This window comes from Triturus cristatus, chromosome 4_1 (assembly GCF_964204655.1).
Source record: "Triturus cristatus chromosome 4_1, aTriCri1.1, whole genome shotgun sequence".
In the NCBI taxonomy this organism is placed as follows: domain Eukaryota; kingdom Metazoa; phylum Chordata; class Amphibia; order Caudata; family Salamandridae; genus Triturus; species Triturus cristatus.
Window position 1 is genome coordinate 397538728 of NC_140585.1, and position 23697 is coordinate 397562424.

General features: G+C 46.9%; 1 protein-coding gene across 1 annotated transcript in view; it reads left to right on the top strand.

Annotated features, from left to right (window-relative positions):
* EFCAB6 (EF-hand calcium binding domain 6) overlaps window positions 1-23697 on the top strand; it is an 879195-nt gene that overhangs the window by 746898 nt on the left and 108600 nt on the right. Inside the window, exons 28-29 of the mRNA XM_085652469.1 lie at window positions 3850-4034; window positions 15938-16087. Coding sequence (XP_085508595.1) covers window positions 3850-4034; window positions 15938-16087 — 335 coding nt within the window. The remainder of the gene's footprint in view (window positions 1-3849; window positions 4035-15937; window positions 16088-23697) is intronic.

Consider the following 23697-nt stretch of genomic DNA (forward strand, 5'->3'; position numbering starts at 1 on the left):
AATAATTTAATTTCAAAACAGCTATATTATCGTAAAACTATTTAAGTATAAATTGTGTCACAATCGAACAATATATGACAAGATGCTTTAATGTTTCAATAGAACTATTGCACAAACGGCATATGTGATCTTATTACGGAATACGCTGCAAGGCACCGAAAATTTTCTATACAAATAAATGATGGACCCTGATGTTTATCAACCTTCGATTTTTCTTTTTTCATTTGAGAGTTTCGTACTGTCTTAAGTTATCTGCATCCAAAAACAAATTAAACGACTACAGTACAATCTTGTTTGCATCATCACACATAAATCAACAAATATCCTTAATTGACTGTGAGGAAATGGTGTGTATTATATGGCGTGGTTGTGCAATGTCACTTCGTGATACACTACCCAACCCGTTTAGGCTCAGTAAGTTTCATCTGGAAAACCCTCAGCTCAATACTTGGTAGCCATGGCACTAAGCAGCAAGGTTTACATAGAGGAACAAGTGTAAAGCATTTAAACAGCATTAAAGCAATTGAAAAAGAAGAAATCAACATGACACCCAAGAAATCTGACATCAATTTGTAAAAATAGACTATTTATTTTTTTATAAGAATTTAGACACCAGAGCGAAAAAGATCCACTAGAGTGTTCCAGAGATATTGATTTTATAAGCAATAATAAATCAAAGCAATTTCACTCAACCGAAAACCAGCCTTGGCAAAGTCAACAAATTGGACATTTAGAAACTTATTCATAGAAAACTTAGATTAATGTCAATGTGGTCAGATAGAAGTAATTGGAGCGCCCAACTCTGGCAAGGAGATCGTCAGGGGGACCAGCCAGGTTGTCCAGAAGAGTTTCCTTTACAGAAGAAGCAGCCCTACAGCAGTTCCAGGCACTTTATCCGAGTTGCAATTTATTTCCTATGGAATGGTCTCGATGCAAGGGATGAAGGATGCTGAAGATGCTCCAAGGATGCTATGGATGTGATGCGGTCCATGGGCGTCTTCCTGCAGGGATTCTTCCATCCATGAAGATGGTGAAAGGGTCCTGTTTGCAGGGTCGACTTCCCACAAAGTACTCTGTGGTCTAGTAGAAGTCCAGTGATCACCGTACTACCAGTTACCCATTGTAGCAGTCACAGGCCAATCCTTCCTGGGTCAGTAACTTCCCTTCTGTGGGTCCCAGCAACTCTCAGATGGCATTTTTGGGTTCAGAGAACGAGGGTGCAACCCTGTGCGTCGGGTGTTGGTCCTTAGTGCTGCACAGTAGTGGTGGTAGCAAAAAGTGAAAACTTTGGGATACCAACATGCTCCAGCAGGCTTTGTCAGTTGGTGTGTCCCTGTGCTGCAGGCAGGAGCCCACTCTGCTAGCCCTTAGAGTCTCTTGGCTTGGCTTGACTCGGCTCTGGGGACAGTGTCTCCTTGAGCAGGACACAGTAGGCACAGTCCCTCTCTTCGCTGGCCACCAGGTGCAGCAGGTGCCGTCCTCATCAGTGCAGTCTCTCTTTGCTGGTCCCTCTGTGCAGCATGGTGGTTCTTCGTTAGTCCTTCTTCCAAGTCAGTCGAGATCTGAGGTATATGTGCCAGGAGTGCGCTCTTTATGCTCAGAAAGTGCCATCAGGGAAGGATGCAATTGGTAGCCAATAGGCTACCAGGTTCTCTCCCACCTGGCGACCATTTCCTGTTAAGAGAGAAATCTATCTATCCCAGGATGCACCATTTTTCCCACTCCCAAGATGGCGTGAGCCCTCTCTATGTGTTCAGACCTCCCTAGCTCACCCCCGGGGTTTGACTACCTCAGGGCTACATGCCCCGGGGGAAAACGGTTGGGCAGCAGGTTTCCATCCTCTGCTTCCCGTGCCAGCCTCTCTACCACAGCAATAGGACAGCCCATCCTCCTACTGTTAGACATCTGACCTTCAAAAGCGGCCTCAACTTTGATGCCTGCCTTTTGGGGCTAATGCCCAAGTGGCTTCCTGCAGGAGGGAGTTCTGCAATTCCTCATAGCACTCCTTCATGAGAGTCATTAGCGCGTCTCTCTAGGTGGGCAGAAGGCTGTCTCGTGGAGCAAGCTCCATGTTTGCAAGGGAAGGCACAGGAGTTTTAAAGGCAACAAAGTGGCAGCTTGGCTAAAGCCACACACTGCAACAAGTTATATTAATTTCGACTTGAGATACAAGTCGGGCTTAATGTAACAAGTTGTTTGATACCTTGGAGTGCCAACTTTGGTCAGCGTGTAACACTGTACTTGCCAATTGGGTGACCAAGTCTTTCCCTAGTAAAATAGTGGTTTTGCAGGTTCTACTTACAGGACATGTACGGGATATGTCCTTCCTGTGTCAAATGTTGCATCCTGCCCTTAGGACTCAATTGGGCTGCCAGAGCGGTGTCTTACCAATATGTACGGGGGAAATGGTGGCTTCCAATGGCAAAGTCAGGCTAGCAGTGCGGGATTGCTCTCCCAGTCTGCAGTGGTGAACTGGGGGACTCGTTGCACTCTGTAAAGTACATAGGCAACTCAGCTGTCCCATTATTAGCCAATCAGGTGCAGGACAAGTGCACTGACATGATCAAAGGAGCAACAATATAAAAGGATAAACATAGGAAATATTAGTGCAGAGAGGCGTGTGCTTAGCAGGCATGTTATTACTATCTCACCTTCACTTTCAGAAGTCGATCTCTCGAGCAGCTGTGTCTGTCACTTCTGCTAGTTCACAGGGCTCAGTGGATGCTAGAAAACATTGATATAGCAGCTAAGTCAAATCTTCACCAACGCAACTCTATCTCATGGTGAGGAGTGGAGCATTCTGAGGCTTTTTCAGTGATGGTGTACTTTAGGCTGGCTGGGAAGCTTCCACATAAAGCATGATCAGCAAGAGCTGGAGGGCAGATAAGCAGAGGACCATTGGCTTAGTGAGAGCCAAGAGGAAAATTGCAGTCAGCCAATCACCCACAGTAGAATGCACAATCAATATACTATATTCAGAAAATATTGCATATATGCCCAAAGCTGATTACTTGGACAGGAGCCTCAGTCAATTAGTGTCCATTGTATCATTACAAATTAATTGAACGAGCAAACCAGGCTGGGTCAGAATTACCTTCCTTACAGAGTAGTTTGGGATGGGGTTAACTTCTCCCTACATGCAAGGGCTCAGGTGAACCTGGGAAGGGCTACTCTGGTGGTGAGTTCCCTCGTACTAATAACTGTTTGCAAATGCTGAGGCCATAGGTAATTGTATGTAATGTTTGTGAATATTACATCCTTGGTCCGAGCCTGCCTCCGGACTAAACGATGATACCCCCTTAGGACCAAAGTTGGACAGACCAATGGAGGCCAATCCTTCTATGCTCAAACCTGGGACGGCCGTGAGGAGCACAAATCTGCCATCTGGGTTTAGAGTGGAATGTTGTAAATCTTCACCCGAATTGCACTAGAGTCAAACTCTATGCTCAGCCTAAGTGATCTGGTGAATATGTCCTGGGCTTGGCACTGTCACAGTCCTGTCATTTCACCCAAACTGTACTGTTAAAGAAGGATTCCCGCATGACTTGGTCTCTAATGATCTCAGAGTCTCATAGGAAGTGTTGTGGAAATAATCCTTATGGACTAACACATGGACCAAGCAATTTGCAACAATACATTGAAATGTGTCCATTGAGATAGGTTAGACCTTACTCAAAAAGAGTCCCTTCTGCAGTATGCATAAATATTAATTGTTTCCCTTTGCATAACATGTTCATTATTACCAGTGATAATCTAATGTTACTACCATTTACTACTTTTCCATAATGTTATTTATTGTATTAAAGTGTCTCCTGTTGGACCTTAATTTGAAATGTGTGTTTCTCACAGCCATAGGTGAGAAATTTAGCATGGACTTAACCAAAGAAGAATTTGATCTACTTATTCTGAAATACGACATCAAGAACAATGGCAAGTTCTCATATCCGGAGTTTCTTCGAAATTGTGTTCTCATGCCAAAACAAAAAGAAAACACATTGCTCCAAAGGACGAAACTGCAAAAAGCACGAATACCTGTAAGTGGTATACTTGTTTAAAAATTAATTACATGGAAGAAAAAGAAAAATAGATCGTTTTGCGGTGTGGGAATTTGTGTTTATTTAGGGGCTTTTAACGTTGTTTGCTGACTTTGCACATTGCACTGAGGGGGAGCGTACCCACATGACCGGTTCGCGGTCTAGTGGCATCACGCTGGCCTATAGAGCACGCACGCTGACACGCCCGCGCAGCGCTGGTTCCCTGAGCGAAGCAGTGTGAAACGCTTGCATACGTGCCCGCGCAGCGCTGGTTCCCTGAGCGAAGCTGTGTGAAATGCTCGCCAGGTGAGACCGTCTGTAGCCTTAACGGTTTTATTGCTGAATTTTGCTGATCTACTTTTAAATTGTGGGAATTTGTGTTTATTTGGGGGCTTTTAACGTTGTTTGCTGTCTTTGCACATTGCACTGAAGGGGAGCGTAACCACATGACCAGTTAGCGGTCTAGTGGCATCACGGCGGCCTATAAAGCATGCACGCTGACGCGCTCGCGCAGCGCTGGTTCCCTGAGCGAAGCTGTGTGAAATGCTCGCCAGGTGAGACCATCCGTAGCCTAAACGTTTTTATTGCTGAATTTTGCTGATCTACTTTTAAATTGAACGTAACCACATGACCGGTTAGCGGTCTAGTGGCATCACGCTAGCCTATAAAGCACGCACGCTGACGCGTGCGCGTCGCTGGCGTGCCGATGGCGCGCCTAAGGCAGGCCCGTATGCGCCCGTCCGTGCTCTGGCCGGGAGCAGGGCCTGTCCCCCAGGTAATTTTTCAGCAAATATACTGCGGTACAATAACAAATAACTGCTTAAATTGAACCCTGGCAAAACGATAGTTTGTTGTCCCCTGCTGCCTATTGATACATCTAATGACAATACAAAGGGGTCTTTGTGTGTCTGTTGCCGGATACCGCTCCCACATATTATGAATCTGCCAATCAGTACCCGAGAGGGCACATCGGAAAATACGATGGATGGCACATCGGAAAATACGATGGATCATGTTAAGGGGGGTCCTTTGCAATGCATTTTGTTTAACGCTAGATCACTAGTCAAGCAAAGCCTGGAATGTGCCCTTTTATTGGAGGAAAATAATATAAAACTGGCATTTATTACTGAGACATGGACCGATAGTACCTCTGGCCCTGATCTGGTGAAGGCAATACCTCCGGGGTTTCATTGCTACACGCTTGACCGGCCACTTAAAAAAGGGGGAGGGCTTGCTATTATGTGTCATGAGTCACTTACCCTCAACTTTGTCCTCGCCTCTAATTTGACATGTGAGGCGCTAGTCTTTAATATGTATTCAGCAAATCACAAAACCTTCAAAGGCATATTGATATACCGTCCCACCAGGTTCCAAAAGTGGGTTCCTAGATACCTTGGGTTCTCTGCTTGAAGAAGGGCTGTGTTCAGAGTCCTTCTCGGTATTGGGAGACTTTAACTTCCATCTTGAAAACACTAGTGATCCTGACACTATTCGGTTGGAGCAAGTTATGGGCGTAGGAGGCCTTAAACAACTGGTGAAGACTCCTACACATGAAAAATTTCATACATTGGATGGTATATATTCCAATAATAGAGATTTAGCCGGTATTTCTGTCCTCCCTATCTCATGGTCTGATCACTGTGCTATTAAGTTTGAACTAAATAGTTATTTGGTTCACTCTACTGGCCAGAAACAGACTCATGAGATAGTAACTAGCGCATGGGGCAAACTAGATGTTAAGAGTTTTGAAAACTCTCTTATAAGTTCAATGTATCAGCTCCCATGATGTGGAGGAGGCAACGACTCTTTACAATAAATGGCTAACCAATGCCTGTGATCAGCTAGTACCCCAAAAAAATGGATACCTAAACGAGCTTCTCCCACTGCTCCTTGGTACTCAGAAGAGCTCAGAGTCAAGAAATTGGTCTGCAAGCAATTCGAAAGGATATGGCGTAAACGCTATGCAGAAGCCGATAAGGAAAGATACAAAATCTGCGTTTTAAACTACAAAGAGTTACTCTTAGAAACAAAAAAAGAGTACTTTTCATTGCAAATAAGCCAGGCTAAATCTAACTCTAAAGAACTTTTTAGAGTCTTAACAAAATTGTTGATTCCAAATACTCCTAAGAGACAGGGTGACCCAGAATTCTGCAATAAAATTGCGGTATTCTTTAGACACAAAGTAGAAACCATATTTTCATCTCTCAATAGCCTGATCAATAAGACCCAGACCAACTCCAATATAAGGGAAGTGTACGGAACTGGCTCCGCTTTGGTGCCACTTGACCACTTTACATCTTTGGAGAAGTCAGACACACTCAAAGTGTTGATTTCAATCAAATCAGGAGCTCCTAGTGATCCCTGCCCAGTTTGGATTATTAAACAATTCCCTTAAGTATTTGGAACTGCACTCACACCTTTGCTTAACGCGGTTCTGTCATCCGGAATATTCCCCACAATATGGAACAATGCATCCGTCCTTCCATTACTGAAAAAACAGACTCTGGACCCTAAGGATCCCAACAATTACAGACCGATCTCCAGGCTCCCACTCCCAGCCAAACTTTTGGAAAAGGAAATAAACAGCTAACTCAGTGCTTTTCTCTCTCTTAATAACTCGCTGGACCCATCGCAATATGGGTTCAGAGCTTTTCACAGCACTGAGCTGGCTTTGTTGAAATCCACGGAGGAAATCAGAGAGGCCGTGGATAAGGGAGGAAATGCAGTACTAATCCTACTGGAACTATGCGCGGCTTTTGACACGGTTCATCACAAGGTACTGATGAACAGGTTATCTGAAATAGATGTAAAGGGTTCCGCTTGGAAATTATTACAATCTTTTCTGTCAGACAGGTCACAAACTGTAGACCTAGGCGGTAACACCTCAGAACCTTTTTCACTTCCGTGTGGGGTGCCACAGGGTTCGGCTCTTAGCCCAACACTTTTTAATATTTATGTGGCACCTCTGGCTGGAGTCATCAGGTCATTTGGCTTTCAGCTCACCTCCTACGCTGGCGATACACAAAAAGTGTTGTCGCTGACGGAGGGAGCGGAAAAGGAGGCAGGTGATCGCTTCCATGATTGCATGAGTGCCATATCGACTTGAATGTCCTCCAATTGTTTAAAACTTAATTCTGCCAAGACCAAGCTTTTAAAATTTGGCAACAATCCACGGGTGTGGTCACCTGAGTGGTGGCCAGAGGATCTGGGCCTGTGCCCAGTTCCCACAAGAAAAGCCAAGAATCTTGGAATTGTGGTGGATAATAAACTTACCATGGGGGATCAAGTGAGCATGGTGACTTCAGCCTGCTTTATGGTCCTCAGAATAATTAAGAAAATTAAGGTTCGAGGCATATGAGCTGCAGATTCCACACTGTGCATAGATCGCCATCTGGTGTTGGGCCCGGATGTTTGCACTTGTTTTTGTCTTGGAAAGTCTTTGGAAGTCACGAGGTATGTGACTCCTCCTTTGGATCATAGTGTGCTTGGGCATCGGCTACATCCTCAGATAGTTTTTTTCCACCATCGGGCTCGGATGTGTTCTCGCGTTCCAGTTCGGAACCGTGAACGGTTTTCTTTTTCGACACGCAATCCTTCCCATCTCGACGGAATTGTTTTCGATCGCGTTTCCAGCCACACGCGACCCTTCAACTTCGAAGTCTTCGATTCCTGTCGTCGACAAAGACCTTTGGGCCTACCGGGGCCTCATCTCCGGCTCATGGAAAGGACGCCATTTAAAAAGTGTCCTCGATGTGGGTCGAAGTTTCCCCACACCGACCTACATGAGGTATGCAACCTCTGCCTCTCACCGGAGCACGGGGCTAGAGACCGTCCAGCTTGTGCCTCATTCCGCTCCAAAAAGACCATCCAGGACCGACAAGCTCGAAGAACAATGGCGCGCTCGTCATCTTCGATCCCCGACGACATCTTTCAAGAGGGTGTCTATGTTCTGGGGGAGGGTCCAGTCGAGGAAGCCATCATCAGCGCCTCCGAAGCAGATGATTCCACGTCGAAGACATCACTCCAGCTCAAAGGGCCGTGAGTACTGATGTCGACCCCGACCCACCCCCCTCGACACCATCAAAAAAGGCTTCGGTACTACCTCCGGGTCCAGGTGCACGCCGAGACACTGCTTCCCATGCCCCGCCTTCGGGCCCGGTAAAGAAGCCTAGTAAGCCTTTAGGCGACTCTGGCTCGAGTCAACCTACCCTCGGTACCGAAAAGCAACATCCGGCACCGAAGAAAAAGGCGTCATCGACCTCATCCACGCCGACTGCTGCTCCCACATCGAAGCACTCGGTGTCGAAGGCTAGCACCAGTTCCTCCGCACCGACAACACTCTCGGAGCCGACTAAAAAACGCCCGCCGAAAGGCCCCGATACTTCCAAGCCAAAGACCTCGGAACTGAAAAAACAACAACCGATTCCAACTGATAAAGACACTTCAAAACTACACGGTTCCAAGCCTAGAACCGATACCGAGTCGACGCCCAAAAAACCTATGGCACCGAAGCCCTCAGCTTTGAAGGATCTGTCTCCCACAGATGAACTGTTTCGTCCAGATCCTACCCAAAAGACTTTAATAAAGGATCCTAAGACTGGTCATTTAATGCTCAGCATCAAGTAAAGACCACTAGAAATGCCTTCGCCCGCACCGTCACCAAAGAAGAGAGACTTTGCTACCTCTCCATTGTGGATTCCTTCTCCTCTTCCTCCTCCTCCTCCTCTGCCTCCTCCTCCTCCTCTTCCTCTTCCCCCACCACACCACTCTCCCACACCATCACCTACCCCAATTGATGATGATCAAGAAAACACCTCAGATGATGCAGGGGGAGGTGCGGACGATCAACCCCTTGGGGACCCTACTCCTACTGGCTCCCCTGACCCCTGGGATGATTACAGTGTCCCAGATGTCCCTTACACCCCACAAGATGATATTTATCCCTCCAGGCCTTCCCCCCCAGAGGACAATATCGGATTCAACCAGCTCCTTCAAAGAGCTGTCCAATACCACGGGGTGGCCCTGCAGACAGACCCAGTAGAGGAGGGTTTTCTTATGGATACCTTTGATACCTCACAAAGGTCCACCTCAACACTGCCCATGCTTAAAGGGGTCATTAAGCATGCATCAGAGATCTTTAAAGATCCCGTCAGGGCTCGGGTCATCAACCCAAGAATAGAAAATAAATATAAAGCTGCCCCTACTGACCCAGTATACATTAAGGGCCCGCACCACTAGACTTCCTAGTAGTCTCTAATGCCAGGAAGAGAGCGAATTCCCAAACGTCAGGTGACGCACCCCCACCAGACAAGGAATCAAAACTCCTAAACGCCTCTGGCAAACGCACAGCGTCACAGGCAGCAAATATTTGGTGCATTGCTAACACCCAAGCGCTCCTAGCAAGGTATGACAGGGCACATTATGACGAGCTTGAGTCCATAATACAGCACCTCCCTGACAAATATAAAAACAGGGCCACTGAACTAATCCAAGAGGGTAAGACCATCACTAACACCTTCATCCTCTGTGCCCTAGATGCAGCAGATACCACCTCAAGGGCAGTCAACACCAGTGTCCTTTTGTGCAGGCATGCCTGGTTACGTATATCAGGTTTTAAACCCGAAGTACAGAGTTCTATACTCAATCAGCCTTTTGATGAGCAACACCTATTTGGCCCCAATGTAGACGTATCCCTCGAAAAAATGAAGAAGATACAGACACCGCCAAATCTATGGGAGCCTTGCAATCGCAAGCTCCCAGACTGTCCTTTCGTCGCTCATCCTTTAGAAGCACCCATCGAGGCTACTCCTCTGATAGCCCCTCCACCTCTTACAAAGCTCCCACACAATCCACCTTTACTAGAGGTTACCAAAGGGGTGGTTACAGGGGGAATAACAGCAAAGGCAGAGGCAAAAACAGCAACTCCTGCTCTGCCTCCACACCTACCCCATGACTTCCCTCCACTCCCCCCCGACTATTCCACTCCAGTCGGGGGAGGACTCCACCAATTTCTCCCTGCATGGATAAACATCACTTCAGACAGGTAGGTCCATGAAGTCATTCAATCAGGCTACTGTCTCGAACTAACATCTACCCCCCCAAACATACCACCCAAACACCGTCCAATGTCACAAGAACATTTATTACTATTAAAGCAGAAGGTAATCTCCCTCCTACAAAAAAGTGCAATAGAACCAGTTCCCCTGCACCAACAAAACAAGGGAGTCTACTCCCTCTATTTTCTCATACCAAAAAAGGACGAATCTCTAAGGCCTATTTTAGACCTCAGACCCCTTAACCTATACATACATTCAGACCACTTCCACATGGTCACACTTCAGCAGGTCCTCCCTCTGCTTTCCCAGGGCGACTTCCTTGCTTCTCTAGACCGCAAGGACGCCTATTTCCACATTCCCATTCACAGCGCTCACACAAAATATCTCAGATTCGTAGTGGACGGTCAGCACTATCAATTCAAAGTACTCCCATTTGGAGTCACCACAGCACCAAGAGTGTTTACCAAGTGCCTAGCAGTGGTGGCAGCACACCTAAGAAGACAACACATACATGTCTTCCCATATCTAGACGACTGGCTTATAAAAGCCAAATCGTACAATCAGTGTGTACAACACACTCACGCCACTATTCAACAACTTCACAACCTGGGGTTCACAATAAATCACACCAAGTCCCAGTTGCAACCGTCCCACACGCAACAATACCTCGGTGCCACAATAGACACCTCAAGAGCGCTAGCCCACCCCAGTCCTGCCTGTATAGCGAGCATCCAAGCTCTTCACACCAAATTCCAACCGCAATACTGTCTTCCAGCTTGAGTGTTCATGCAACTCATAGGGATGATGCCTCTTGCATATTCATAGTGCCTCATGCAAGACTCCAGATGCGTCCTCTCCAAGAGTGCTTAGCACGCCAATGGAACCAGGCTCAAGGTCAGCTAACAGATCTGGTGTTGGTAAACGGTCGTGCCCATCGCTCTCTGCAGTGGTGGAACACCAAGAACCTTTCCAAAGGGCGACCGTTCCTCAAGCCAGTTCCTCAAATAGTCATGACAGCGGACGCATCGCTCTCCGGCTGGGGAGCTCACCTACTACATCACACCATGCAGGGCAGGTGGACACCTCAGCAAAAGTTACTCCACATCAACCACTTGGAGTTACTAGCTATATTCCTAGCCTTAAAAGCATTTAAAAAACAAATATTAGGCAAGACTGTCTTAGTCTGCACCGACAACATGACCGCCATGTATTATATCCAAAGACAAGGCGGGACACACTCTCTGCAGCTCTCTCAGCTTGCACAGAGCATATGGAGGTGGGCAATACCTCAGAAAAATTTTCTCCTAGCCCAACATGTCCCAGGAGTCCAAAACACAATAGCCGATCTCTTGAGCCGTCAAACAGAACAAATCCACAAGTGGGAACTTCATCCAAAAGTTCTTCAACCGTTTTTTCTGATCTGGGGACAACCACAGATAGACCTCTTCGCCACCCAAGAAAACGCCAAATGCCCAAACTTCACCGCCAGGTATCCTCACCCATTGTCCAAAGGCAATGCGATATGGATGAACTGGTCAGGCAGATTTGCATACGCTTTTCCGCCTCTCCCACTCATTCCGCTAGTGGTGCGCAAACTACAGCAACACTCATTAACGCTCATCCTAATTGCTCCAACTTGGGACAGACAGCCATGGTACACCACAGTGCTGGAACTCTCAGTAGTTCCACACCAAAAACTACACCTCTCTCCACGCCTCTTAACCCAGAACCATGGAGAGATCCAACACCCAGACCCAGCTCAGCTCAACTTAGCGATCTGGCTCCTGAAGTCCTAGAATTTGGTTACCTTAACCTTCCTCCTGACTGTATGAACGTCATCAAAGAAGCTAGATGGCCTACCACTAGAGCATGCTATGCAGCCAAGTGGAAAAGATTCGTAGTATACTGCCATAACTACCACACTAATCCCCTAGATGTGTCTATCCAACACATCATTGGCTACTTACTACACCTCCAAAGATGCAACCTAGCCTATACCTCTATCAGATTGCATCTTGCTGTCATAGCAGCATATCTACAAAATAGACAGCATCTCTCACTTTTCAGGGTACCTGCCATAAATGCCTTCATGGAAGGACTCAAGAGAATAATTCCCACCAGAGTACCACCTTCCCCTGTATGGAATTTAAACATCGTTCTCACAAGACTAATGGGGCCTCCTACATACATGTAAGCTACAATTCTTAACATGGAAAACTGCTTTCCTCGTAGCCATTACTTCTCTACGAAGAGTTAGTGAACTACAAGCACTAACCATTCAAGAACCCTTTCTCCAGATGCATCTTAATAAAGTTGTTCTCCGAACTAATCCTAAATTTCTCCCTAAAGTCATTTCTCCCTTCCACCTCAATCAATCTGTAGAGCTGCCTGTATTTTTCTCGCAGCCACAAACAGTCGCAGAAAGAGCTCTTCACACCTTGGATGTCAAAAGAGCACTACTATACTACATAGAGAGAACAAAACCCTTTCGTTACACCAAACAACTATTCGTGTCTTTTTCAAATGCATACAAATTTGTTACCACAAAGCAAAACGTACATTATCTGTTCCTCCTAAAGCCCACTCTACACGAAAGATAGGGGCTTCAATGGCATTTTAAGGAAACATTCCTTTAGATGATATCTGCAGAGCAGCTACATGGTCTACACCGCACACATTCACAAAGCATTATTGTGTCGATGTGAAAACTAAACAACAGGCTAGTGTGGGCCAGGCTGTACTCAAAACACTATTTCAAACTACTGCAACAGATAGTGGTGGTCGCCGCTAGGGGTGGATACTGCTTTACAATCTATGCACAGCGTGTAATCTGCAGCTCATATGCCTCGAACGGAATATGCCACTTACCAGTATGCATCTGTTCTTGGCATGTAGAGCTGCAGATGTACACACGCCCACCAGCCTCCCCGGCTACCTTTATCTGTTCCAGTATTCTCTTACTTAGATACACCACACATGGGCATCTTTCCTGTTTCTTACTAAGCTCCATCATTTCCCTGCTGGCGAAAAACAATCTGAGGATGGAGCCGATGCCCATGCGCACTATGATCCAAAGGAGGAGTCACATACCTCGTGACTTCCAAAGACATTCCAAGACAAAAACAAGTGCAAACATCCGGGCCCAACACCAGATGGCGATCTATGCACAGTGTGTAGATCTGCAGCTCTACATGCCAAGAACAGATGCATACTGGTAAGTAGCATATTCCTTCTTCCTGACTGAGAGTAACATCAGGACTGTGGTTACAGCACTTATAATGTCGTGTCTGGACTATTGCAACAGTCTATATCTTAATGTTCAAAAACAACACATGAACAGGCTGCAATTGGTCCAGATCGCAGCAGCCAGCCAGCAGCTAGGAACACCTAGGTTTGCCTCTGTCAAGGGAGAACTTAATAAATTGCACTGGCTCCCAGTAAAGCTAAGATCACGCTTTAAAGCACTGTGTATTGTCTTTAAGGCTGTTAATGGGATAGGATCAGAGCTTCTCAAATGTAAACTTTAATGGTACATTCCAGGCAGAACACTTCGGTCGTCTGGCTCTAAACAAGTGCAAATTGCCCCTTTCAAAAAAACCATTTGGGGAGGTAGAAGCTTTATTCATTGTGCCTCAAGAGCATGGAATAAATTTCCATTCCTTCTTAGAAATGCCCCAGATCTTCTGTCCTTCCCAAGGGCCTGAAGACATGGCTCTTCTTTCACTATTAGGCCGTAGTTTCCCCAGGTAACCAGTACTTAGTGCCAGGACACCCAAGGGTAATCGTGCGCTCTATAAGTATAAATAACATAACATAACATATTTCACAGGAATTAATTTATGTACACAGTTGGGCTGTATTACATGATATCTTCGACGTACATAAATGTGCCAGGAAGTTACTTAAAGATGTGACCTCAGCTGCAGTTATAATAAGGCGACAGAACTCGGTTGTCTCCTTAGCCATAAGGCTGCCAGGTGCCAAGGTCATCTTTCAGTACTTGAGACTTTCACTTAAAGGTTGTTGTGTATGTCACTTGGAATTCAGTTTTATGTTTATTAAGTTCTTCCTTTGGCTTGGCTCTGTGCCCCCTCCTGCGCATCCAACTTCCAGGGTCCGACCGATCTGGCCGTGCACAGCAGGAATTAGACAAAGATCTGGCGTGTGTTTAGGCACTGCATCCAACCCACCAGCGGTTAGGCCCAACCCTGCAGCACACCGCTTGTGATTATACACAGCGGAGGTTAGCTGCAGGCCCCATATTTGATACGTGCACTAAAGTGTACGAACCCAAAGGGTCGACCACTCCCTACTATGCATAACCTTTGGCTTGCAGAGTAGGGGGTGGCCGAAGGCCTGATCTTTTTGCTAGGCCATGCACCCAATCCATAAGGGTAGGAATCAACCAACCCAACTTTGTGTAACACGCTTGGCCAGAGAGCCAGGCCCTTCGCCGCTGGGATCGCCGGCCCTCTGATGCACATGGCCACAGAATATGTTAATTGTTTCTCTTACTTTATATCATTATTATTACTTTTACTGTGTTTTATTTTCGAGCTCTATAGATTCTAGGACACTGTAAAGAGTCCGTGGTTTTTAAAGTGGGTGTATGAGTTAATAAACCTATCATGGGCTCCGTGAGTCACACATTTTCTTAATTGATTTATACCCTCAGGAAAACTTTCTCCACACCTCCCCTCTACGAGTTTCATGAGATGGCTATGACATTTTTGATCAGTCCATGGCATTTCACGGAGATGTACATTTTCTGCAGTTTTTTCTAGTTCAAATATTTTCATGCAGAATTCCTGGCGCCCCTTGTTGCTTCTGCCAGGACCCATTTGAGGCGTGCCACTGCTGCGGCAGTGCTTTACTGTACCAGGCACTGGACAGATCATAGCTAGTAGCAGCAGGACCTAAGTATTGTCCACTTCTTGGCTTTGCCAGTGCTAGTTTATACACTGACTCATTGATCAGTGGTGAGGCTACATGGGTGTATGTTTATGTTTAGGTTTTTGTTAAGCGCATGGCTACCCAAGGGGTTCCCAGTGCTAAGTGAGAGTGTTGCGGGCGGGGGTGTAAGATTGAACGGCTAGTGTGTGAACAGCCATGCCTTGAGCTTCTTCCTGAAGCTGGGCTCCTCTTCTAGCAGTCTCAGCTCCTGGGGCATAGAGTTCCACAGCTTCGGGACCAGGTATGAAAATGATCTGCCTCCCCTTCTTGATCTCTTAGTTCTTAAAGTTCCCATGAGCCGGCCGTGTGAAGACCCAAGGTATCTCGTTGGTACATATGGGGAGATGAGGCCTCTGATTTTAAGAGAGCCCCTGCCATTCATTGCTTCATGAGCCAGGCAGAGTGATTTAAACTTGATCCTGGCATTAATAGGCAGCCAGTGCAGCAGTTTCAGGGGAGCTTTTCTGATTTTGGGATTTTGAGGTGTGCCTGGCCGCAGCATTTTGTGTGACCTGCAGTCTATCTGTGACATATTTTGATGAGCCCAGATACAGGGATAGTATAGCACTTCAGCATTGCCTGACCCTGCATATTAGTGGTAACACGAGCTCATCATTACTTAGCAAACATTTGTGGGAATGAGGGTGGGGAGGCAGGAATGCAAGCTGGAGGGTGTAGCTTACATAAAAGAGGGGTTTAAATATGTACTTTACCCGGGGGGGGGGGGGGGGCAAAATACTGTGATATGGGCCTGGCAGCCATTTTTATTATGAATGTGTAGACAAAGGTTAGATAACTAGATGCACAATCCAATGCACTGTACTTGAATATAAAATAAACATCTAATTCTGTCTATTCCTTTGAACGAAAACTACTTTTTTTCACCTTTGTTAGATGAGTTCTGGATTAGACGGTCCATTGTATTTAGTAGAGCCCATGTTAAGAATTCAACCCAAAATTCTACAATGTTGGAAGCCGATGAGGCGGTCCTTCGTGTCTTTTGATTCAGGATCCGGATATATCAGCACTGAAGATTTCAAACAGGTAATGACTAATATTTTTTTTGTCAAGAATCCAAATAAAATATTTCAAATGGTATCTTTTTGTCACTGTGAGGTGTGTACCTGAGAAGGGTGTTTATGGGAATGGATCTATCTATCTTCTTGCTTAGAACACCAGGAGGGTTATTTAAGGAACTGCAGCCGTCTGTCCGCTTGTACCTTGTGACGCTAAAGCACCTGCTCTACTCCCTACAGTCCCTCGTTCTATACTTACTCAAGCCTATTTTATCATTTATGATTCAAGAAATGATTTTAGTAGCTTAATATATTTCGCTTTGAGACGACAACAACTAAAGTATTGATATTCAGAAGAGGTGGCTGCGTCTTGCTCTAGCACCTATCATGGTTGGAAGGTAGATGTGCAAAAGATGCAGGATATTCCTGGTACATGTTCTGCACAGTGAGCTCCCTTCTTAGGGCTGGCTTTCTGCCTGCTGCTTGAGCATTTACAGGACGGATCCATTTTCGGCTACCGGCAGGTACAGCCGCTTCAGCAAATCGATTGTTTCCAAATCATCCCATGTACTTTGGCCACTTGCGTTTACTTCCTCCTCGATCTCGCCGCCTGGTCTCTGCCTCTTTAAAGGAGTCCTCACCTTCTTTCCTCTAGTCACTGTCCCTGCTCAGGCCATTACTTACTTTAGACAGCTAAAGAGCATCAGTAAATATTTAGCACATCAGTGGATAAAACATGAGTTTCCCAAATTCAAGACGTTTTCAAGACAGGCAGACTCTTGAGTTTCTCTGCTTTTGCAAACCTTTTTTGAAAATTGCTAAGATGGTTTAGGGGTTCAGCAACTCCGTGGAATCTCTCTGTCTTGAAGTCAACAGTTCGAATCCTGGCACTGCTTTTATTTTGAAAATAGCCCCTATCGTCGCACATCCCTTTGATCTCTGTTACCGCCCACTTGCCTCTTGTTCATCCCTGCAGCCCTGTTCTCTATTTAGGGCCTGATTATGAGTATAGGTGCTATGTATCGCACCAGATAAATAACAATACCACGTGGTTCGTTATTTACTGGACGTGATAAATAACACCTATTACGAGTTTGCAGGGAATAAGGGGAGAGGATGTAGCCTAACGGCTAGGGCGGTCGATCTTAAATATGGGGAACTGGGATCGAGTCTCAGCAATGACGCTCAACATCATGTGATTCTGGGCAAATCACTTAATCTCCATGTGCCCAACAAAAATGAATTTGTCCTTGTGTAAGCAACTGGTGCTCATGTAAAGCCATCCCATACCTTTGGGTCAATCAAGTTCGCGCTATATAAAACTCTGGGGAAAAAATTAAATAAAATGCAGATTTTTGGTGTTTAACGCACCAATATCCGCATGATACGGTTAATACTCTATACTTTTTCCTGTTAACTCTCGACGAAGGTTAACGCAACCCATAATTAGCAGATTCGTTAAATACCTTAGAACTCGTAATTCCGACCCATGTGTAAACAGGGGGTTAGCATGGGTCGGAATTAACCGGCCCACTCGTAATCAGGCCCTCAGTCGTCTCGCCACATGTTATGGCTCTCTTCACCTTGCTTCTCGTCCCCTCTGCTGGATTTCTCTCCTTGACTCTGCCCTTACTTCCTCATCTCTCTTGTAGACGCTCCTTGCTTTCCTGTCTTTGCACTTCTCCATGCCTTTCTTCCATTTTGCTGCTCGATGTCAGACAAGCCCATTACCTCCTTGCCTGTCTTCCTCATCCGGAGTCACCACCATGCAAGAGGCCAATCCTGTGGATAGGAATGGTATCTGATAGAGACATCTAGCTGCGGATTCCTTAACTTTAAAATTCTCCCCAAGCGTCAGACTGGATCCAGACATTTTTCAGCAGTACCTCTACACCCTGGGCGATGGCGCCTTACGACTCCGTGATGACGTCGACTCCAGTTGTGACGTCAGTGAAGTCATATAAGTCCCCTCCAGCGTGCGGATGGTAGTTTTTTCTTTTCCGGGCTGCAATGCGGCTCCAGAGAAGCGGTTCCCCAGGCAGTTTTTTCAGACCTATTTTGACAGTTTTTGTCAGTTGGGAACAGTGTGCTTTTTTGTCATCAGGCTTTAAGCCTTGTGGGTGATGTCGGATACAGACCCGCATTCCATTTGTATTTGGTGTTTGGGAGAACAGCACGACCCCAAGGCTTGCAGCTCCTGCAAGAAGCTGAAGGAATGCAGTATGAAACTCCTGGCAGCACATCTTTCGCTGTCTTCAGAGACTTCTTCCCATTCATAGTTCCGTTCACAGGGCCATTCCAGGAGCCAGAGCCATTTGCAGGGAGGGAGGTCACTCTCCTTTAATGTCCCAAGGTAAGTGCAGGCGCAGTACCCCTGACTTCGCCGTGTGGAGACTCCGTTTCCCACAGCTCCTTCCACTCGCCAGTTGAGGCTGTACACGACTCCGCCAAGTGCCACCCCATCTTTCCTGGGAGCTGAGGCATTAATGGCCCAGATGAGGGAGTACTATAACTCTCTACTTGTCATATTTGGGCAACCACGTTCCACTGGAGTGCTGCCAGGCCCTAGGGAGGTGAGTGGGGCCACCCCGGTGGGTTCGCCCTCGGTGGTAGTTGGGCCTACAGAGTCATTGGGTTGGTGCCAGACGGCATCAGCCAACTCCGTTTCTACGCCGGTGCACAGCCCTTCAGAGTCTCCAACTGCTGTGCCCGTCCTTGATCAGCCAACTCTGGCAATGATGCCAGCGGCGCTGATCGAGGCTGTGCCATCTCCTCCTATCAACGTCAAATCATCGCCTTCTCAACGTCAGGTGCAGATTTTACGGAATCATCTGTGGGGAATATTGTCTTTCCACTTGCCTCTCATGGTGACACAGAGGAATTGGGGCTTTTTCAGGCTGTGCCTCAGACCATTCCACCTCTTTTGGAAGAAAGTTGGTTGTCTGCACTTAGGGAGGCTAGTGTACTGTAGTTGTCTCTAGGACTTCTTTTCCCTGCTAGCCTTGCTACTGGGGCGAGTTCCTCCTTTGCAGACATGCTTTGGAGGATGGATATGGTTTTGGAGTTGTCTCTCCCTACAGTGGAAGAATCAAAGAATGCAAAATGGAGTGACATGGCCGAGTTCACCATCTGCTGCAGAGTAGATATTACTAACTCCCTCAGCAGAACTATTGGCACCAGTCTGGCCATTCACAGGCATGCAGGGAAGCAGTCCACTGACTTCTGGGGAGACATCCAGTCCAGTGTTATGGATATGCAGCTTGATGACTCCTGACTTTTTGGGATAAAGTGGACTTGGTCCTGGAGCACGTCTAAGATAGCAAGGCCACATCACACTCTCTAGGCCTTTCTGCTCCTCCCTGGCCAGCAGCACTAGCAGTTTTACCTCATGAATAGCTATGGTAGGGACTTTGATCTCTCCAAGAGTCCCAGCTGGCGCAACAATCACCCCAGCTCTTTTGTGACCGTGCTACACACAAGCGAGGGCAACAGGAACAGCGTGCAGCCCAGTTATCTGTCCCCATACCTGCCACCCCCCCAAACATCTTTAGTGTGCCCTTGATGGCACCCAGCCACCTCATCAGAGGAAGGCTCCAACATTTTCTGCCAGGGTAGCAGGCGATAACGTCCGACAAGTGGGTCCTGCAAATTGTTCAACAGGGTTACATCTTACATCTTACTATTTTTCATACCCCTGCCACACCTTCCACCATCTTCAGAATGGCTAACAAAGCCGTTTGTCTCTCTAACAGAGACCATATGTTTCTCTTACAGCAGGCAGTGACTCTTTTGGTCAAAGGAGCCATAGAAAGGGTCCTGGCACCAGATGTCAGTTGTGGTTGTTATTTCCACTACTTTCTCAATCAATCAATCAAAGGTTTCTAAAGCGCAAGCTACTCACCCGGAACTTGGGCTCAAGGTGCTGGGGGAAGGGGGGCAAGGGGAGTACTGCAGTGTCTGTAGGTTCATTGGGTTCCATCGAAGAGCCAGGTCTTGAGGTCCTTTAGGAACTTAGGGAGCGATGCAGTCTTTCGGAGGTAGAGAGAGAGGGAGTTCCATGAAATGTCCGCGAGGAGGGAAAAGCAGTGCCCTCCTGTTCTGCTTTTCTTAATCCTAGATACCATTGCGAGGGAGAGCTAGGCTGAACGGACAGAGCGCTGGGGAGCGTGGAGCACGAGACAGTGGTTCAGGTCGGCGGGTCCGGTGTTGTGGAGGGCCTTGTGTGTGTGTGGGTGAGAAGCTTGAAGGTGATTCTCTTGTTGACGAGAGGAGCCAGTGTATGGACCGTAGGTGTCGGCTGATGTGGCAGTGGTGCAGTAGGTTGAGGACTAGTCTGGCGGCGGCGTTCTGGACGTTCTGGAGTTTGTGGGTGAGGTTCTTGTTGATCCCGGTGTATAGTGCATTGCCCTAGTCCAGTCTGCTGCTGATGAGGGCGTGTGCGACAGTTTTCCTGTTTTGGGGGATCCACTTAAAGGTCTTGCGGAGTAGGCAGAGGGTGTGGTAGCAGGAAGAAGTGATGGCGTTGACCTGGCGGTCCATTTTGAGTTTGGAGTCCAGGATGATTCCGAGGTTGCGGGCGTGGTCTTTGGGGGTGCAGGGGGTCACCAGGTGTCTTTCCAGGCGTCGGGGTGTGGGACCATGATGAGTATCTCAGTTTTGTCCAAGTTGAGTTGAAGCCAGCTGTTCGTCATCCATTCCGTCGTGAAAGTTGCATTTGGTGATGTTGGGCTCGTTGGATAGGGAGAGGATGAGTTGGGTGTCTTCTGCGTACAATGAGATGTTGAGTCCATGTGATCTGATGATGGATGCGAGCAGGGCCATGTAGATGTTGAACAGGGTCTTCGGGCTGATGGAGGATCCTTGTGGGACTTCGCCACTTTCTGGTGCCTTAAAAGGACCAGGGCCTCCTACCTATATTAAACATTTGCCCACTCAATGCCTTTCTTAAAAGCAACACATTCAAGATGCTCACCCTGCCCCAGGTCTTGTCTGTCCTCGACCCTGGAGACTAGATGGTAATGCTGAACTGAAGGACGCTAATGTCTGCATTTCCATCCTGCAGGCTCACAGGTGCTACCTATGGTTCATGGTAGGCCACAAGCATTTTCAGTTTGCTGAATTCACCAGTGCCCTAGGGGTGTTATCGTACATAATGTTGGTGTTTTCAGCACATATTCAGAGATCAGGGTCCCAATCTTCCCCTACTTCAATGACTGGCTGCTGAAGGCAGACTCGCCCCAAGTAGTTGTCTCCCACACCAGACTACAGCAAACCTTTTAACATCATTGGGGTTCACTATCAATGTGCCAAAGTCACAACTGACCCCTTCACAGATGATCCCTTTTTATCAGAGTCCTTCTGGACACAAGTCAGTTTAGCACCAATCCATCTGAGCGAATAGACCAGAACATTCGGGCTATGATCCAGATGTTTCAACCTCAGTACTGTATCTCAGTGAGGATTACTCTCAGGCTGCTGGGACTGATGGCCTCCTGCATCATTGTGGTCAAGCATGCCAGATCGCATATGCGGGCTCTGCAGTGTGGGATCTGAATTCCCATTAGACTGCAGAGGATTTGCTGTGGTGTCTGCAGGACCACAAATGGGTCAGCTGCAGCTCCCGCGCCTTACCCCACCCAGATCTCACAGTGGTGACCAATACATTGTTTTTGGATTGGGGAGGCCATGTTGGAGTGGTGGAGATCAGAGATGTGTGGTCTCTGGCAGAGGCCCGGCTCAATATCATCCTTCTGAAGCTGAGAGTCATCTGCTTGGCATTGAAATTCTTCCTTCTGTCCAGCAAAAGGAGTCTGGTGCAGATGCTCACTTACAACACCAATGCCTTGTGGTACTGCAAGAAGCAGGGAGGGGGGAGCTTCTGGACCCTGTGCCAGGAGGATTTGTGTCTCTGGACATGGCTAAATTGCCAAGACATTTTTCTGGTGACACACTATCTGGGGGGTTCCATGAATGCCAGAGCAGATGAAGTAAGTCGACAATGCCTTGTGGATCACAAATGGCAGTTACATCCATAGGTGATGCAACATCTTTTCTATGAATGGGGAGAACACAGAATGTCAACACTTTTGCACCTTGAAATTTCCAAGGTCTCTAGTTCGGAGACATATTTCACACATTCTGGAATCGGGACTCCTGTATGCCTACCCGCTGATTTCTCTCCTGCTCCAAGTTCTGATGAAGCTCAGGAACAGCTAAGCCCAAGTCATCCTAGTGTCCTTGGATTTGGCATGGAGAGTATGGTATCCTGAACTCCCAGGCATGAGCATCTGTCCTCCAATCAAGCTGCATCTTCAGGAGGATCTCCTGTCGCAGTAAAATGCCGAGTTCTGTACATTAACCTGCACAACCTACACCTCCATGTTTGGAGATCGAACAGAGACACTTCAGTGCCTTTGGAAAAAACCATCTTGCCCTGGATCATACTCTGCATTAAAATCTGCTAAGCACTGGGCAGAAAGCAGCTCCTGAAGGCATGTGGACAATTCTATCAGAACCAAAGCTGCTACTGCTGCATCTTTTCTTGACATTTGCCAGGCTGCTACCTGAGCATCACTTCATATGTTCACAAGGCACTATTGACTGGATAGCCAGGTTCGCCAGAAGGGGTACTTTACCTACTAGGTCCTTCAGGATGTTTTAGTCTAAATCAGTTCACAGACCCATCACCTAGGAGGTATTGCTTGGTGTCTATTCTAAAGGTGAGGAATCTGCAGTTAGAAGTTCAAGTTATTTACCTTCAGTAACACTCTTTCTTGTAGATTTATTCTAAACACAGATTACTCCCATTTTCATATTCTATAAAAAGATCACAATTAAAGCATCTGCACACTGGTCATGACTAATCTGATTGGCTCAGCGTCTGCTGGCACGGAAATGTCAAGAAAGCAGCTGATGTCAGCGCATATGAATGGCGTCTAGCTAGGCCCCCACCTGTCATAGTCAGAGCAGAACTAAGTTGACACCGAGTGCACTAGTAACGATTTTCCAAATCCAGTCTGATGCCTAGGGGAGTATCCAAAAGGTGAAGATTCTGCGGTTAGATAAAATCAGTCCCAGAAAGAGCATTACCGAAGGTAAGTAACTTGTTCAACGGGCATACGTCCCCTAGATGGGTATAAAACAAAATGAATAATTGTACTGCAGAAGATGTCTAAAGCTGCTAGCCCCAGTGCCACTGCACCTGTAGCACCAAGCTTTTCCTGGAGCCATTTACTGCCGTGATCTTAGGCAATAGAGCCTGCATAGGCACACAGCTACCTTAAGAAAAGGACGCCTAATCTTTAGTTCTGCCTAAGGAAGACATGCATGCCGATTCTTTACCTGACGCCACTAAGGCACTGATCGCTCATTTTATTTATCCTTGTTTAAATCTCTAGCACATCCAGCATGATGCTGCTGGGCTCTTTGCTTTCTTTTGATGCTTTAAGGTCCTGTAAAACTGCAAAGCACAAACTTCTCACCCATACTGTGAACGGCTGGCTGGGCCACCAAACAAGCTATCCGGTGTTAATGTTCTCATCATATTTCGTGATGTGGCTTTGGCATCAGTTCACAACTATTACATAATAAAGAGCATGACCACTGTAGTTAACATAGTGCTGACTAGGCTTGTTACCT